General features: G+C 52.0%; 1 protein-coding gene across 5 annotated transcripts in view; it reads left to right on the top strand.

Annotated features, from left to right (window-relative positions):
• SAMD4A (sterile alpha motif domain containing 4A) overlaps positions 1-12,454 on the top strand; it is a 95,266-nt gene extending 82,812 nt beyond the window's left edge. For 4 of the 5 annotated variants that reach the window (XM_062495815.1, XM_062495811.1, XM_062495812.1 and 1 more), the window contains 8 exons: positions 360-446; positions 2,774-3,068; positions 4,566-4,651; positions 6,103-6,221; positions 7,716-7,917; positions 8,520-8,646; positions 10,183-10,266; positions 12,235-12,454. In XM_062495815.1, the coding sequence (XP_062351799.1) occupies positions 360-446; positions 2,774-3,068; positions 4,566-4,651; positions 6,103-6,221; positions 7,716-7,917; positions 8,520-8,646; positions 10,183-10,266; positions 12,235-12,263 (1,029 nt within the window). In that variant the 3' untranslated portion in view covers positions 12,264-12,454. Of the gene's footprint in view, positions 1-359; positions 447-2,773; positions 3,069-4,565; positions 4,652-6,102; positions 6,222-7,715; positions 7,918-8,519; positions 8,647-8,859; positions 8,972-10,182; positions 10,267-12,234 lie in introns of those variants that run through there. The other variant, XM_062495814.1, reaches the window with a different exon arrangement.
• Positions 12,455-18,325: the final 5,871 nt, after the last annotated feature.

The following is an 18,325-nucleotide window of genomic DNA, read 5'->3' as shown; positions in this document are numbered from 1 at the left end:
CCAACTCCCTTAAAGTCAGTGGAGCTTTGATGGCTGTCTGCCTTTGAACAAAATGACGTAGAATCATAGAATATTGCTGTTTGGGGTTGGAAGTGACCTTAAAGATTATCTGGTTTCAACCCCCACTGCTTTCAGGTTCACCTCTGCATTATCCTTGAGGTGCACCAGGGAGGGACAGACTAGCTGGAAATCTCTATCTTCAGCAAGTCTCTGAGTGATTTTCTATGTTCCCCACAAATCCCTGCACTCAAAAATGGAATTAATTTCTAGCAGCCCTTTCTGTTTGGGAGAGGAAGGGTTTGGGTTGAGCCAGCTGCCCTGTGGAAGTGTTAACATCAAGTTTTGTCCTGTTTTTTCAGAATGTTACCAAAGGTGCGAGACACAAAATAGTCATCAGTATCCAAAAGCTAAAAGAAAGACAAAACCTGCTCAAATCTCTAGAAGGGGTAAGTAATCACAACCATTTCTGTATTTCTTGTGTCTTTAAGAAGCCAGGAATTAATTCTGGGCTGGAGCAATCTTTGATTACACATATTATGGGGATCTGATGCAGGTTTTATTTCACAGACTTCCAGAATTCTGGCAGGGACCTTAAAGACCATTCAGTTCCAACCCTCTGCCATGGTGGGGGAGATACCTTCCACTAGACCACATTGCTCAAAGCTGTGTTTTGCAGAGTGGGTCCTAATGTATCTCTTACACCTCACTTAGCTGGGATGGATGTACCCTGTAGCCCTGGCCAGCTCCAGGGTGCTCAGAAGGACTTGAGCTTTCCTGGAGCATCATATGGGCACTCTGTCCCCAGATAAAACATCAGACACCCACATCAGTGCCTGAACAACATCTTGAATTTCCAAGGAGAATAAATAGAAACTTCTTTATCACTTCAACAAAAGCAGAAAGGGCTTTTGGGGAAGTAGCAGCACCACAGTGTAGCTGGGAGCAGCTCACCCAACCTCTCCCTATTTATTATAGCTGTATTATATTGTATTTAATTGCACCATCTTCAAACAGCAACTTGCAGAGCCTCCCACTAGGGGCTTTTAAATACTTCTGTGGTGTGTTACTATTTATTGGTGTTTTCCTTAGCTCACTGCTTCACTATTTATTTATAATATGGGCTTGTGCTCAGAGTATGGCAGGAGCTAATAAAGCCATATTTACCTCTGTTATTAATAATGACTATTAAATGCAAGGAGCTGCATGGAGCTGGCTGCAGCTCTGTGTTTTCCAGTTGATTGCGCAGCCTCTTCCTCCACTCTTCCACCAGGATTTGGGAATCTGGTATTGACTGAGTGGTGCTGAGCCCAGCTCAGCTGGCACAGCCAGCCAGACATTCTGTAAAATACAGGAGGAAAGTGGCAGGGACTGGTTTGGGGCTCTCCAGGGGTGGTTTTGGGCTGTGGCACTGTGACCCTGTCCTGCTTTGCTGGGACTCGGAGCTGCCTGTGAGCTGCTTTCCCTGGGAGGTGACATCTCTGGTTTTCCAGGCTTCCCATCCAATTTTTGCTAAACAAGAGCATGTGTGGGACTTGATGTTTTTGGGCAGTGTCTCGCCACTAAATACTGCTGCTTTCTTGGAAAGAGCTGCTCCACCCCTCTCTGTTACTTAGCAGGGCAGGATTTTCTCCCCAAAAAAATAGTGCCCAGCAGACTGACACCAGATCTTTGAGAAAAATGGAGCTGAGATGTCCAAGAGTGAGCTGGGAATGCAGCAGGAATTAGAATCAACAACTGTTCCAGGGCTTGCCTACATCCCATGTGCCCACTTAGTGTCCCTTCCTTCAGTGCATCAGGATTCACTCCAAAAGTTGCCTCTTTCCATGAGCCAGACCATGCAGGAGCCTGCAGTGAGCTGTTCTGGTCCAGGCTACATTAAAAACCAAATGCAGTCATTTCCCATCAGTGGGACAGGGATATGACCACAGAAACTGAGTTCTTTATCCACATCAGGAGCAAGGCTGGGGTGCACCCAAATTCTCTCCCTCCTGGGTGGATCTGCCCCGGGATCTCCAAGCTGAATGGTTTTGCTGTGGGAATATCAGTTCACCTTGCGGTGTCTCCTTCTGTGTCTGACCACAAATCACCTGCTCCCCTCGAAACCCTCCCAGTGCCCTTTGCATCCACTCCCCCAGCCCATCCCAGAGTGGACAGGGATGTCCCCACTGCTGCCACAGGACAGGCTCCTGCATCCCAGCATGGTCCTGGGCTCTGAGATGATCCCAGAGCATGAAGGTGCCATGGCAAACGGTTTTGGGGCAGAGCAGTTAATGGGAGCCAGGCTTGAAGGCAGTGCTGGAAATGGGAAACGAGCCCATGTTAATGTAATTCCAATGAAATAGAGCTGAAATGTTGGGATTGTAGGATTGCTGGGGAATAAACAAGATATTTGCTGCTCCGGGCATTGAAAATTCCTAGGCTCAGTCACTTTCACAGACTTGCCATTTCCCTGGCGGAAATGTGGAAACATTGAAGCTTGGATTGTTGTTGGATTTGGTTCCCAGCGGTTGAGGGGGGCACATTTATCTCTGGGGATTCAGGTCTGAGCACATCCATGGATAATCACACACAGTCCCTGCAGCACTCACCTGATATAAGGAAAAGACTTGACGAACGAACGAAACGTGGCTGTTGTCTGTGGAATGCAGCAGGATCCTAAAGCAGGAGCAAAGCTGAGAATTCTCCCGGGGGGTCACAGTAAGGGTGTGGTTTACAGCTAATGTCCCATTGTCCCTGCAAAGACAAACCCTCCTCTCTCCACTTTAACCCGCAGGACATCCTGGAAGGAGGCAACTTGCGTGTCCCGCTGCAGGAACTACACCAAATGATCCTCACCCCCATCAAAGCCTACTCTTCCCAGAGCTCGAGCACGGAGGAGCCCAGCCGGGACGTGGACTCGCACCACCCCTCCTCCCTGCTGGGCTCGGACAGCCAAGGCTCGGACTGCAAGGACCCTGCGGCAGCCGGGATGCAGCAGCACCATCTGCCGGGGTGCGAGGGCGAGTCAGGGGGTGCCCCTCTGCCCGAGGGTGACCTGCCCGGGCAGTTCACCCGAGTGATGGGGAAAGGTGAGCAGCCGTCCCTTGTCCTTGCTGTCCTGGGGACTCATCACAAAGGAGGGGTTGCTTTGGGCCGGGGGATGGCAGCGCTGGCAGCCGCCTTTCCCTGAGCTCCTGAAGGTCCCAGTTGGAGGGGTGATGGATTTTGGAGGTCCTGTCGTGCTGGGGTTAGAGGTAAGAAGATGGGGTGGGTGGGCTGTGGTTTTGGGGAGGGGCAGCAATGACCCAAGCTGCCTGTCCAAGGTCCAAGGTGGATAGCATGCATTCCAAACCCCAGGTCCAAGGTGGAAAGCATCCTCTCCCTGCCCCAGTCAAGAGGCAGAAATCACAACTTTTCCCAACGTCAGGAGGGGAGATGTCCTCTCTCTTCCTATCCAGAGCCCTGGGGTCATCCCACTGATCCAGAAGGATGATCAGCATGCCTTGGACTTAATCTGCTTCAAGCAGGGTAGCAGTGGTGTGTGGGCTGGACACAGACCATTCTGAGTGCAAATCAGTGGGTCCAAGCCCCTTTTTACACCCCAGTTTGGGTGCAGGACCTCCAAAATACTCCGGTGCCGTTCTGTGTCTAGTGCAGGGTGTGTGGCTTTGCATCAGGGATAACACATTGGGAGCTAACAGGAGCAAGCTGAGATGGGCACCAACCTCCTGTGCAATATTCAGGGCTCTTGGAGCAAATCTGTGTGAGCTTGGATGTGCCCTAACCCTTGCTCATGGCACCTGAGGTGTCAGTGCTGGCTGCATGGAGGGAGATCTCCCTGGGGAAGAGGAAAGGGGCGGGGGGAGGTCTCATTTGCAGGAGATTGGGAACAGAAAGAAACTCATGGGGATGCCACAAGGAAATATCAGCCTTGTCTCTATTTCCAACCTTTTTTTGCAGAAAAACAGGCACGGTGTTTTCTGTACAGAAACCTGGTGCAGAATTTGTCCCCAGCTGATTCCCTTCAGAAACAGCCACATGTGAGGCTGCAGCCCCATTTTATTCCTGTGATAAATGCCAAAATGTGGCACAAGTCCTGCCAAGATATGGTGTCCTCCTGGATCCCCAGGCATCCCTGCCCAGGGGGATACAACAGGAGAAACTCATTTTTCTGTGAGCTCATTCCCACTTCCTTCAATGACATTCATTCCAAAAGAGGTTAAAAGTCATCAGGGAAGGTGGGAATCTACCACTCTGCAGTGGGGGCAGATTTTGGCCAAGGGTGCAGGAGCTCTCTTGCCTATGAATAGGGATTAATCCTGTGCCCTTGAGTTGCTTAGGTCTAATTTTGGGGACTCCAGTGGTGTTACTCTGGATTTACACCATCATAACAGAGAGCAAAGTCTGGCCCTAAATATAGGACGGCACAGCAGGAACTGGGGAAGGGCATTTTTTCTCACTGATGAAAAACCTATTCATGGTTACAAGGGAAACAGGATGTCCAAGGTGTTTTTGGGACCCCCTCCTGGGCCCCATCTTGGTGTCCCCATCCCCATTTCCCTTCTATTCTTTTTTTTTTTTTACAGTCTGCACACAACTTTTAGTTTCCCGACCTGATGAGGAGAATATAAGTTCCTATTTACAGCTCATAGACAAATGTCTAATCCACGAGGTGAGTCGTGTCAGATCATCTAAAACTGTTGTTCTCATCACTTGGAAACTGTTTCCAAAGTGTCTGTTTATATAAACCTTTCGGTTTCTAACACAAATATTTTTGGGGGGGTATTAATAGTAATTCAGACAGAACAGGCTTGGAGCAGGCAGTAGCTCCAGCGTGGTTCATGGAAATGTTGCTTCTCCCCACGCTGGTTTAATTGCCAAGGCCTAGAGCTGGGCAATTCATCTGTCTTGTGACAGTCCCATCAGCAGCTGGATGAGAGAAAGAATCCTGGGATGAATGTGCGGGCGATCTCTTGGTGTTGCCTTGTCCTTTTCTGCACCACGTGGGCTTGGGATTTTGCAGCAGGGACTTTACATCTGTTTCTGCTCCCAGCGGATCTACCTTGGCAAGGGTGATGGCTTGGGATGGCCCAGGCTGTGCCACAGGGCTCTGGCATGCTCCTGCCTGGTGGCAGGGAGGGATGGCCGATGTCCCTGGTGTCCTGCAGTGTCTCCTACCCACAATAAAGCTGCTTCCATCATCTGCCCATGTGGCAGGGGTCAGGGAGCAGAAGTGGTGGAAGCTGCGGTCTGAGGCCAGAGAACAAGGCCAGGAAGACATGGAATTTTCCCAGAGTGCCTGCACTTTTCCCACCAGAGCCAGCCCATGTCCCAGGACATGTCCCACCCTCTGCGCTGGCTCCGGCATAATCGGTGCCAGGAGAGAGCATCTCCTCCAGAGTGGTTCGAAGCAATCAAGTCAGGCACTAATGAGCCTCCAGATTGTCTCCTCTGGAGACTTCTGCTCCTCTCCAGCAGAGACCTTGGGTGTCTAAAGTTAGCAGTGATGGCACATGGGTGTCCCTGTCACCCAGTCCTCCTGCCTGGAGCTCTGGGAGCAGGTCTGTCCCTGCCAGGGTGACCTTTGCAGGGAGCAGGGTGAGTGACAGGCTCACCCTGGGTGACCTGCAGAGCCTGTCAGTGCCAGGATCACAGCCAAGCTCTGCCCAGCCCCGAGAACAGGGATAGGATGCCACGGGGCAGCTCAGCTTTCCAAATCCCAGTTTTACCCACCCTGGCAGCATTTCTAGAGCCATATCCAGGTGACAAGTGTCACCACCCGTCAGGACCCACCATCAAACCCTGCTCTGCCAAAATGAGTTGGCAGCCTTGAGGCAGAGCTGGGCTGTCACTCTGGGACACAGAGAATTCTGCCGGAGCATTTTCTCCACCTGAAATGAGTAAATCCTGAAGAAAGACCAGTGTTTCCCCCTGAACTTTCTGATGGGGCTCAACTCACCCCATCACCTGCTCCAGATGCTTTTCTTTACCCACACACCCACATGCACATCCCTGCTTGCTTGTCCAGAAGAATATTCATACATTTCCTATTTTTCTCTCTTTCTCGGTTTTTTTTTTTTTTTTTTTTTTTTTTTTTTTTTTTTTTTTTTTTTTTTTGGGCAGGCGTTTACAGAGATCCAGAAGAAGCGGCTGCTGTCATGGAAACAGCAGGTGCAGAAACTCTTTCGGTCTTTCCCTCGGAAATCCCTCCTGGAGCTGTCAGGCTACCGGCAGCAGAGGAGGTATGGGGGATTTCGGGAGGGCAGGGATGGATGCAGTGGCCAGAGCACAAGTGGCAACAATGCCTCCCAGAGGGAGGGATGAGTTCTGCTGGCTTCAGAGCCGTGTTTAGGGAAGGGAGAGGGTTAGAAAAGCTTCAACAGTGAAATCCCAGGCGCTGGCTGGGAAGGGAGCACAGCAGGCAGTGTCCTTGTGCCTGTGGTCACTGCCTTTCCCTCCGATCCGATCCCACCCTGTCTCCATGGCTCCAAACCCAGCACTTGCCAGCTGTGCAGTGTATCCTCAGCACTGGGCTCTTTCCCTGCTGCCCTTTGATGATGGCTCAGCACTGGAGTTTCCTTAAAAAGCTGTCAAGTGACAGGAAAAAAAGCTGGAAGCTTTCAGAGGGTGCAGAGCCAGAGGTGCAGTGAGTGAGCCAGGCAGGGCTGTGTTGGGAACACCATGATTGCTCACTTCCAACGTGATGCTGGATTTTGGGTGATCCCAGAAGGCATTAAGGGTTGTGCCGAGAAAAGAGATTTTTAAATCACTTTCAGCAACATCACCGTTTGTTTCATTCTGCATTCATTCCTGGTTTGTTGCCAAACATTCCTGCTTTATACCCAAAAAAGACAGTGTTTTGGAGATACTGGGAATATAGGAACTTTAAGGATGAGATTTCAGGAAAGCACCTTTAGCTCAGCTCTCCCTAATAAAACTTGGATTTGTTAGGTCATTCTAACCAAATTTTACAGAACTTGAGAAGTCTCAGAGGTGAACATATTTGTAAAAATATGGAAGGGGAGAAGGAAAACCAAACAGCATAAGCTGAACTTAAATTAGACGCTGGAGAATCCACTCATGAGCAATCTGAAAGAAATCAAGTTCCCGCAGCATTACCTGAATTCTTTTAGATTGTATTTGAGAACAGACCCATTTGGCAGGAGTAAAATAGGCTTTAATGAAAACCAGTGTGGCTCTGAGAACTGCAGAAGGGCAGGAAGGTGACTGGGAGATGGGAAGAAGAGAGGATGCTGCACATCCAATCACTGCCTCCTTCCCTCTGCCTGTGCAGGATGGAGGGACCACCTCGGTGGGATGGGAGGCTCAGGATGCCCTCTCAGGGCTCAGTGTCTCACCCCTGGTGGGATGGGAGGCTCAGGATGCCCTCTCAGGGCTCAGTGTCTCACCCCTGGTGGGATGGGAGGCTCAGGATCCCCTTTCAGGGCTCAGTGTCTCACCCCTGGTGGGATGGGAGGCTCAGGACCCTCTTTCAGGGCTCAGTGTCTCACCCCTGGTGGGATGGGAGGCTCAGGACCCTCTTTCAGGGCTCAATGTCTCACCCCTGGTGGGATGGGAGGCTCAGGACCCTCTTTCAGGGCTCAGTGTCTCACCCCTGGTGGGATGGGAGGCTCAGGACCCTCTCTCAGGGCTCAGTGTCTCACCCCTGGTGGGATGGGAGGCTCAGGATCCCCTCTCAGGGCTCAGTGTCTCACCCCTCTCCTGTCTCTCTGCAGCCGAGGCTTTGGCCAGTCCAACTCCCTCCCGACAGCCGGATCCGCAGGGGCAGGGCTGGCCCGGAGGAACCCCCGGCAGTTCCAGATCCCCTCCCGCAACCTCCCCACGGCCCGGCTGGGGCTGCTGGGCCCCACTGGGCTGCTGGGCACCCCCCAGCGCAGCCCTGCTGCCAGCCCTGCCATCCTCAAACAAGGCCGACAGGTTGGTGGATGTTCACAGCATGTCTAGCTCTTCCATCCCTTCCCCACGATTTTCCTTCTCTGACTTGTCCGGATCCCCACTTCTTTTCCCACTCTTGGAGCAGTTTGCAGGCATTTGGGTCGTGCTCCCATCTGTGCAGTGGGATGTGGAGGTGGGAGCAGCGGGAGGGGGACAAACCAAGTAGCAGAGGGGGAAAAGCTGAGTCCTTAAAGTGGCTTATAAAATAGGGAGAGGGGATTTTGACAAGAGCAGGTAGTGATAGGAGAAAGGGGAGGGTTTTAATTGGCAGAGGGGAGATTTAGATGAGATACTGGGAGGGAGTTCTTCCCTGTGAGGTTGATGAGGCCCTGGCACAGGGTGCCCACAGTAGCTGTGGCTGCCCCTGGATCCCTGGAAGTGTCCAAGGCCAGGCTGGACAGGGCTTGGAGCAACCTGGGATAGTGGAAGGTGTCCCTGCCCATGAGAGGGAGTCGTAACAAGATTATCTGTAAGGTCCCTTCCAACCCAAACCATCCTGTGATTCTACAAGCCCAAGGTAGTTATAAACCCATGGCACAGAGGACTTCGCTTTGCATCCCACACCTTGTGTTTGCTCCCCACAGAACCTGTGGTTTGCCAACCCTGGGGGCAGTAACAGCATGCCCAGCCGGAGCCACAGCTCGGTGCAGAGAACGCGCTCGCTGCCTGTCCACACGTCCCCGCAGACCATGCTGATGTTTCAGCAGCCAGGTAGGCAGCAGAGGTGCTTTTCCACTTAACACACAGCCAGGTGAGATGAGGGGAGGTGAGAGGAGCTGTGCTGGTGAGCCTCCCCACAGGCACATAGCCCCTGTGCTGGCACAGTGTGCTCCCACTGGGGTATCTCTGAATTCCTGGGTTAACCACAGACATGGCTGGAGGGATTTTTTGACCCTGTATTGTGCCATCTTGACTCTGTTACAGTGCTGGCGCCTTGCCTAGCTCGCTTCTGAGGGGCTCATGGCAGGAGGGAAGGTAGCTCATCCATCACTTTTTCCTCATGGATGGACACGGAGCCCCGGTGCGGAAGGACTGCCTTCATGCACTCAAGGGAAATTCTTTCCACAGTGCGTGTGAAGGGAAGTGGTGCTGTGTCAGTGCTTCCTTCCCCAGCACTGCCAAAATGCTCCTGTATAGAGGAGCATCCTCTGATTCAGGGGAGTATCCCAGTGACCTTGGACCCTGGACCTGGAGCATCCTGACCCTGAGGAAGCCTGTTTGTGTATCCCTTCCTTAGCCTTTGAGCCTGCCTTTTCCTACCAAGACACAGTAACCATTTACACCTCGGGACAGGGAATCCATCCCCCAGTAAACTCACCCTCATCCCTAGACTCCTGCTGGTTTGGGCTGGCAGCTCCCTGGCCTCACACGCCGTGAGTGTTAAACTGCAGCATTTGGGCAGCAAATGTTCCATACAGCAGGAGCAGCAGCTGTTCCTGGGTATTGATTAAACACCTGGACAAGGGCACATTCCTCAGGCATTGGAGGAGAATAAATGGGTTTCTCTTTGCCCATCAGCCTGCGGTGGATGAGGGCGTAGGAGGATTGGGGAGCCAAAGACGTGGGTTAAGTCGCAAGGAAAATAAGCAATGATGTGATGCTGGGCTCACAAACCACTGCTTGCCAGGCTGTGGGGGGACCTCAACCCTCCTGGATCTCATCCCATGTTCCTGTGAGCCAGTGGAAAGCGGGAGATGCTGTCCAGAACAGCAGCACAAGCTGTATTTGCAGGTTTTGCTGAAGGGTGGGGAAAGTTTGCTGCTGTTTAGATTAGGATGGGGGTGTTGGAGCACTCCAGACTTCATGTGTGTGTCCCCTTTTTTGTGCTCACCCCCCAGGGATGTGGCAGCGAGGATGTGGGTGACTGAGTGGGAGCCAGGCTGGTCCCAGAGAAAGCAGACAGTGGCTCTGCTAGTCTGTGCTGCCATCCCATGTCCAAGCACTAACCCTGCCTGCTTGGACAGCATCCATCCCCAGGAGATGACCAGGGCTGCCCTTTCCTTGGGTGGGGTTCTGCTTTTGCTCCAGCTGCCCCTTACAGCTCTTACTGGCACTTGAACCCTCTCAGATTCCTCCCTCATGGGTAACAGGGGTGATGACTGCTTTTGTGAGTGTGTCTTGCTGAAGATTATTTTCCTGGGAGTCCTGCCAGACCCTCCTGGGGCGTTTTTCAGATGGTTTTCCCACATAGAGCAGGCGGGCAGGCAGGTCCCTGACCAGGATTTCCTATTCCCTTTCTCCCTGCAGAGTTCCAGGTGCCGGTGACTGAACCTGACATCAACAACAGGCTGGAGTCCCTGTGCCTGAGCATGACGGAGCACGCACTCAGCGGTGAGCATTCCCTCCTCCTGGGGCTCTTCCAGCACGTCCACGCCGCCTCTGCTGAGCCCCCCAGCACCTGCCCCTGCCCCCTGCCCCCCAAAAGCTGGGACAGGCTGTGGCTGTGAGAGCGGGACGGCGGCGGGGCCGGATGCGGGGATGCTCCCGGGGATGCTCCCGGAGGGTGTTCAGGTGGGAATATTGGCTTCTCTCGGCGAGATGGCCGGGGCAGGGGGTAAAGCTGAACGCAGGGATCGCACCAGCACTACTGGAGTCTGTGCTAATTAGCCACTCGTCAGCTTGCTAATGATAATTAGTGTTAGCTCGCTACTCTACTCTCGTTAGCTCTCGATAAAGCCCCTGCCGCCGGCACGCTCGGATGGGTCACAGGCTTTGGAGTGTTGTGCCCTTCTGCCACTGGATCCCTCGTTTGGCCGGGGGTGCCCCACAGCTGGGGGATAAATCCCTGCCAGGCTCTGTGCCAGGGGCTGTGCCCTGGGCTGGCAGTGCACACGCAGCCGGGGGTGCCAGTGGATAACGGGCACGGGGAGGGAGGAGGACCGGGGCAAAAACAAGCAGGGAGGATGGAAAAGGCAGCAGGAGCAGCAGCAGAGCGATGGAGAGCCTGGTGCAGCACCAAGCGATGGCACCAGAAGCTCCCAGTGTCCCTTGCCAATGCTCTGGACCCCCAAGCACGAGGGATGACCCCCAGCCATGGGATGAGCACGGCGTCGCCCAGATTCCCGAATTCCTCGCTGTGGCAATCCTGGACTGTGACGGATGGTTGAGGACGGGAACCCTCGGAGAGGACGAGTGCCACCAGGCTCCCTGCAGATGCTACAGCCCTTCCTGGGGAGAGGAGCGGGAGATCAAGGACTGTGGGAAGCAGCAGGGCCCTGGCAGCGTCCCTGGCTGGGAAAACAAGGACACTTCTGTCACCCGAAGCGTTTCTCCGGCGTGTGCCCAGCCGAGGCTTAGCTGTCTTGTTCCTCTGCAGGGTACTGTTCCTCCAAGTTATTTTTTCCAGGTTGCATTCCCCGAGCCTCTCCAAACCAGTCGTGCTATAAATAGCTCTTAAAAAAAAATAAACCTTTCGGGGGAGAAAAAAAAAAAAAAGGCGTAACAAACCTGTTTGTTTTTAGTGTCGAGGAGGGAGGTGGCTGTGGTGCCCCAAGTGGTAACAGGGAATTCTCTGTTCCTGGGAGCTGCCTCCTGCCACTCTCCATCCCGAGGATGGGGTTTGGGATGGGGGACAGGGGGTGGGATCAGGGATGGAGGGTTGGAAGTGCTGTTGGGTGCTGATTCCTGCCCCCAGGGGTGGGGACAGGGGTCTCCTGTACTGGGGTGAGTTGTGAGGCTTTGGGGTGGGTCATGGACCCTTCTCACTCCTGGGATTGGGCTCTGGCTGGATGCATCCCTGCTGTCACAGGGTGCTGGGAACAGGGACTCTGGTGAGACAGAAAGGACCCCTGGGGGCTTTTTGTCCTTCATGATCCTCAGATGGAGGAAAATTTTGCATCTGCAGTGCAGGTCTTGCAGGACTGGGTGACCTGTGGGCAAGGCAGCCCCTGGGACCAGCTCTGTATCTGTCCCCTGACTCCTGCTCAGGGGCACTGTAGGAGAGTCCCAGACTGTCACCTACCTTGTGACGAGTCCAGGCTGCCCAGAAACCTCCTCTGCTCCTGGGAAAGACGTTGTGGGGTTGTGGCAGAAGGCCTGGACCAGTGCTGGGACAGCAACCTGGGGAAGATGCTGTGGGATGGGGACAGTCGGTGGCACAGAGGGACCAGCAGAGCACTGACACCCCAAAACCCTTCTGCACTCCTTGGGGAGATAGGAGGTGATGGGAGTGACCCCGACACCACCTCGCTGTCGGGGCTGTGGCTTGGGGGTGCTCTGGGGGTCCATCCTCCAAACCCCCAGCTAGGGGGGTACCCGTGCTCAGTGGGGCTGCCCCTAATTCTCCCTTCCTGCTTGCAGATGGTGTCGACAGAACCTCCACGATCTAGAAGGCGTCGCCACGGGGACGCTGGCCGGGACAACAACTGCTGCGGGTCCAGCGGCGAGGTCGGGGCTTGAGGGAGCCTCAGCCATAGCTTGCATCCTTTCTCCTCTCTCCTCTCCTCTCTCTCTCTCTCTTTCTCTCTCCTGTTTTAATTTTGTGAATGTGTAGATTGTCCTTGTGAACATATCATTAGACTTGGAATTTGTGTTGTCATTTATTACATCCATGCTAAGGGGGGGCGGGGGGGGTGGGGAAAGATGGCAGAAAAAAAAGAAAAATTCTCAGCGACGATGATGAAGCAGCATGGGGAGGTTGGGGGGGACATGGAGGAGGAAGAGGAGAGTGCTGACAATGGAGGGTTCACTGGAGCACCGTGGGCAAACCCTGTTCCTGGAGGAGGATACCAAGGAGCACGGAACACTACGTGGGTGTTTGTGACCAAAAACCCTTTGGGGAGGATTTGCCTGCCCTGCTGGGGGCTTCGGGGCCAGCAGTCCCATCTTTACAGTTTCGCCGCGTTCGGGCACGGACTGAAACAGAAATAATAAAATAACCCCAAAATTCCCTTTCAGTTTAGCCAGGAGATGTGCGGTGTGGAGGCAGCGTTGTGCTCAGGGCAGTGGAGGGACAGTCCCATCCCTGCACCCTGCTAGGATCAGGATATGGGATGGAGCAGGGGCATCTCACCCAGAGGAGCGTCCCAGGGGGAGTCTGCAAACTTAGGGACACTGAGAGTTTCAGTGTCTCCTGCAGTGCCTGTGCAGGTACTGGGAAGCTGCTACATCCTGGCTCCACACATCTGGCCCAGCCTGCCCAAATCCAGCTGTAAGGGGCTTTTCCAGCATGACCAAGGAGGGATGAAGGAGCCCCCAAATACAACCCAAGCTACAAAGGGCACCAAAATGCAGCTTCACAGCCTTGTTTTCTTGGCATTAACCACGTGCCGGGCAGGAGATGGGGATGGCTGTGGCTGGGCTCCCCTCACCTGCCACTGCTTTTTTTGCAACAGGAGCTGAATTTGGTGTTAAATTGGTAAATCTGACTTGGCAATGCTCAGACCTGCAGTAGTGCTCCCGCTGGTCCCGATGCTGCTCCAAGTCCTTTGATGGTCTAATAACAAATGTAGAATAAATTAATTGAGCTGATGGTTTGCAGCAATAGTTCCAAAATAGGCTGTGAGGACATGGGCAGCATCGTGTGCCAGGATCAGAGGGAGCAGGACTGGGGCTCAGGGGGAGTCTGAGCATCGACTGGAAGATGTGTGAATCCTTTTATCATGCAGTGTTTTTAAGTTGCTTTTCTAAAAAAAAAAAATATATATATATATATAATTATATATATATGTATACGCACACACACACACACATACATATATATATATATATATATATATATATATATATATATATATACACAAAAACCCAAGTGCCAAATGCAATGTTTTATGTTTGATGTTCCTTGGTGTCCTGCTTCCTGGCAGACAGGAGGTTGAGGGGGGGGTGATGGGGAGGGTGGAGAAGGGACAACCTGAAGGCCAGGGAGGTTGGGAAGAGGTGTGAGGAGGTGAAGGTGAAGAGGGGTCGGCGCTGGGGACCTGGGTCACCCCCAAGCACCCCCAGCTTGTGAGGTGTGAGGAGAACCACCTTAGCAGGAGCCTTCCTCAGGGAGACTCCAGTGTATTTACAGAGCTGAAATTCTATTTATTCCTTCGCTGACTATGGACACGGAGGTTTTCTGATTGTTCAAAGAGATTATTTTGGATATTTTACCTATTAACTTGCTATGGCTGGGAACCATGATAATGTCTGTTATTAACAACCACCAAATAATTCAATTGTTTTATCCTTTTGATGTTAAGAAAAAAGGAAAAAAAAAAGCTTATTTTCCATTGACAGTGTAGAGGTTAATAACGACTTAGTTGTGTTTTCTGTTTGTTGTTTTGTTTTTTTTGTTGGGTTTTTTTTTTTGAGTAAAAACAACAAAAAAGTGGCTTCAGTTGTGTTCGGGAAGTGCTGCCTGGCTCTGGCCGCCGGCGCTAAATGCAGGCGGCAGAGCTCCAGGGAAAGAAGCTTAAAAGGGAAGAAAAACAAACAAACAAAAAAAAAAAAAAAAAAAAACCAAAAAAAAAAAAACAAAGCTTGAATACTAAAAGAAATAAAAGTTATTTATAGAAAGAAAAAAAAAAAAAAGGAAAAAAAAAACCAAGCCCAACAGTTGCATGAGTGAGGCTGTGAAGTCAAATATTCAGTAATAAAGCGGCAGTGCCTTTCTTTTTGTATCCCCCGCTCGCCCCACTGACACTGTCCTGTCCTGTCGGGGATGTCCCCTCGCTGTCCTGTCGGGGATGTCGCCGCCGCGGGGTCCTGGCTACCGGGTGGGCGAGTGCCCCCCTCCCTGTGCTCGCCCAGCTCCAGCCCCGGGCTCCCCCAGCGCTGCCGGGGATTTTTCCTGGTGCTGTTGTCCCCCGGCCCCGGGGAGCCCGGCCAGCCCAGAGCACAAGTGACCTTGGGCGATGCGACACCCACGGGGACACAGCCCTGTCCCTTCAGTGTCACCCCCACCCACGGGGACAAACCCCGAGCTCTGCTGGCTCAGCTCAGCAAAACCCTCCGAGGGGTTCAAGGAATGGGGAGGAGGTCGAGCCCCGGGCAGCATCCAGCAGGAAAATCCCGAGCTGGGATTAAATCCCGAGAGTTGGGTCAGCACTTAGGGAAAGAGATTTCTGTTGTCACCTTTTTTTTTTTCTCCATGTCGGGTTTGGCTTTTCGGAATGTGCCTGATGGAAAGTGGGTCCCGCAGACGTCTATAATTTGCACACAGCGACGATAACACTAAAGTTGATTTTATACGAGTCATCAGAGTTTGCAAAAGTGAGTTTTATTTTTTGTATTCCTTTATCTTTACTTAAAGGTGAATGTGTATTCCTCTGGGAGGAATAGGAAGAAAAATAAAAAAAAAGAAAAATACATTTAAAAAAACAGGAATGTTAATAATGTTAAACAGAATACTTCCTCCCTTATTAATATATATAACCCTGATGTATTTATGCCTACTGTAAGCTGACTTTAAAGAGCTTTGACCTCTTCTGTTGCATGCCGTTCCCAGGCAGCCTCTCCTTGTCCATGCATGCCTTTTGTCCTGTTTTTTCTGTACAAAGTTAGTGCACAAAAAAACTATTTTTGCCTAGTTAATGTTGCCGAGCAATGCCTATTTTTCAAAATTTTAATTTCTTTTTTTTTTTTTTTTAGTCATATATGGCAATAGCATGTTTGTTACATGTAAAAGCTTCCCAGTATAAAGAAATACTAATGTTTGGAGATGCCAGTCTTTGCAAGTGTACAGTTTCCCAATGTTGTTCCCAGTGAAACACCCTCGTGATTTCCACTTGCTCCGATGTATTTATTACTCATTTCCTCCTGTGTAACTAGGAGCCATGGCTATATTTCATATCTGCGCTATATTGAAAGTGAAGGGAGATGATTAATACAAGGTTTTGTAACACTGGGGTGTGGCGCCTCCTTATTTATCCCCTTTTTGGCAGGCGGCTTCGGACTCCTTGATGCAAAAAAAAAAAAAAAAAAAAAAAAAAAAAAAAATTTGGAATTCAATAGATGTTCATCCTGTGGGCGAGAGGGGAGGAGCCCTCCACAGTTCCACACGGGGTTGGGGATCTTTATTTAAAGCCTGTGGCAGAGCTTCCAAATCCCTGGTATTCCCCACGCAGCTGCTTTGCTGTCGCTTTGGGAAGCCCATGCCCCAGGAGCTGTTTAGATACAGGATTTTCTTTTGCAATCGGCAGGAATTTGGGCTGGAGCAGCTTGGCTCAGAGCCTCAGCATGTGTGTGGAGAATTTTGGGGTGGGATTTTAAGGCTGGGTTCTTTCTGGGCTTAAAGCCTGCACGTTTCAGACGCTCCTGGGGCTGGATCAAGCAGGGAAGGACACTCAGAGCTGGCATTGCCACTTCCTTCCAGAGTATCCTGCTGTGGAAAGTGCCGAGGGCAGGACTTTCTGCCCCTGGTTTTTCCTTATTTTCTCAAACTGAGCCTCTCCAGATCACATCAAGCATCACAGATCACATCTCCACATCAAGCCCAGCTCTGCGGGCTCTTCTCTGCCTCATCAGCCTGGTCATTCCTGCATTCAGGTCCAGGGATGCCCTTCAGAGGTGTCCTGGGTGTCCTGGACCCTGCTCGCTGTCCCTTCACAGGCATCAGGGTGGCTCAGGTCCCCCATGAGGAGCAGGACTTGCAAACATGGAGTTTATTCAGGTTTTTTGAACACTGCATCTGCTGCTTCTCCTAGGATGAGGCTCCTGGTGAACTCTGCCAATGTCTCATGCTGCTTCTATTTAGGATGCTCTCAAGCATCGTGGGCCAGGCCACCCCAGAAGGGAAATATTTGCCATGGTGTTCAGTCCCGAGTTTCCCTGTCTGTGACAGCATCCACATCCACAGCCCACTGGCCATGCCTCCCTGCACTCATGGGGAATTGGCCTCCCAACACACCTCGGACAAACCTAAATCCCAAAATAAAGTCATTTATTTCCGTAACAGTTTGCCCGTCCAGGTCCCTGTGCTGCTGTCAGGGTCTCACAGCGCAGAGTTGTTGCTCTAACAGAGAATGGAAAGAAAAAGGAAAAGGCAAAAGAAACCGGGTTGGAAAATGGAGTTGGAAGGGCTGAAAAGGCTCCAAGGAAAGTCCATGGCAGCCACGCATTAGGGAGAGTCTGTGGGTCCTACTGCCTGGCAAAGGGAAAGAGGCTTAAAAAAGGAAAAGCAAGAGGAAAAAATAAAACATTTCCATGCTGCCAGAAGCTGTTGGATGAATCCATTCCAGACGCTAAAGGATTTACCTGCTTGTCCACCCAGATTCCACCACACCTGAGCCCGGTCCAGCCTGGGGAAATCAGGTTCCCTTCTCCTGCCTGGCAGAGGCTGCAGCCCGTGTCCAGCTGGGAACAAAGCCAGGAGCTGATGGCTGCTGTTTTAGCAGCTTCTGGGCTGTCATCATCCCAGCAGGAGCTGGATAACCCCACATTTGTTAACATGATCTTTTATTCCATCTCTACCTATTCCAAAAGGCGATGGAGAAGCAGCCTCATCCCTGGAGCCAGGCAGGTGCCCCTTCCAAGGGGATGCTCCTGTCCCTTCTACCTGACCCTTGGCTCCCAGTGTGGGGACAAATTCCTCGTATTTAACAGCGAGGGGAATATCCCAGGGGACAGCCTAGCAGCAGCAGCAGGCAGGGATTTCCCACTCCAGGGGAGTTTTTATGCAAGATAGAGAGGGCTTTTCCAGCAGAGGACCTTGGGATCAAGGAATAATTAATTGCCCACGTCTGCTGGCTGCGGCTGCGCCAGGAAGGCCAGGTGATGCTGCTGGCCTGGCTGCCAGCTAGGAATGCTCCCAGGATATACAAATAACCAGCTGCTCCTGGTTCCCCAGGCCAGCAGCGTGGCCACTTCACCCAGCGTGGCCTCTGCCACTACCAGGGAGCTGCTTTAGCTGGGATCAGCAGAGAATGATGCACACCTGGAACAGGCACCTTGGGGCAGGGCTGGGTGGTGCCTGCAGACAAAGGGGTGCTGGTATGGGATCAGCTTGGGTACTTGATACCCACAGAGCTCCCCGTGGCATCTCCCAGAGCCCAGCACAGGCAGAGCTGGAAGCTGGAGGAGAAGAGCAGCAGGGGGAGAGTTTTAAACTAAAATAAGAGAGATTTAAATGGGATGTTAGGAAGAAAATTCGTTACTCAGAAAGTGCTGGGGCCGTGGCACAGGTTGTCCAGAGAATCTGAGGTTGCCCCATCCTGGAAAGTGTTCAAGAACAGGTTAAACAGGGCTTGGAACAACCTGGGGCAGTGGATGGTGTCCCTGCCCACAGCAGGGGACTGGACAGAAGATGATCTCGTTTTTTTGCAACCAAAACCATTCTGTGTTTCTATGATTTTCCCTCTTTTCTCTGCAAAAACACCCCCACTGTCAGAGCCTGGTCAGAAGAGATCTGGTCCAGCTCAGCCAAAATCCCCACTTTTCTAAAGAAAATAGATTTTTGAGCTGATTTTAA

Source organism: Cinclus cinclus, chromosome 6 (assembly GCF_963662255.1).
Source record: "Cinclus cinclus chromosome 6, bCinCin1.1, whole genome shotgun sequence".
Taxonomy (NCBI): domain Eukaryota; kingdom Metazoa; phylum Chordata; class Aves; order Passeriformes; family Cinclidae; genus Cinclus; species Cinclus cinclus.
The sequence above is the reverse complement of the archived record's forward strand: the minus strand, read 5'-3'. Positions and strand labels throughout refer to the sequence as shown.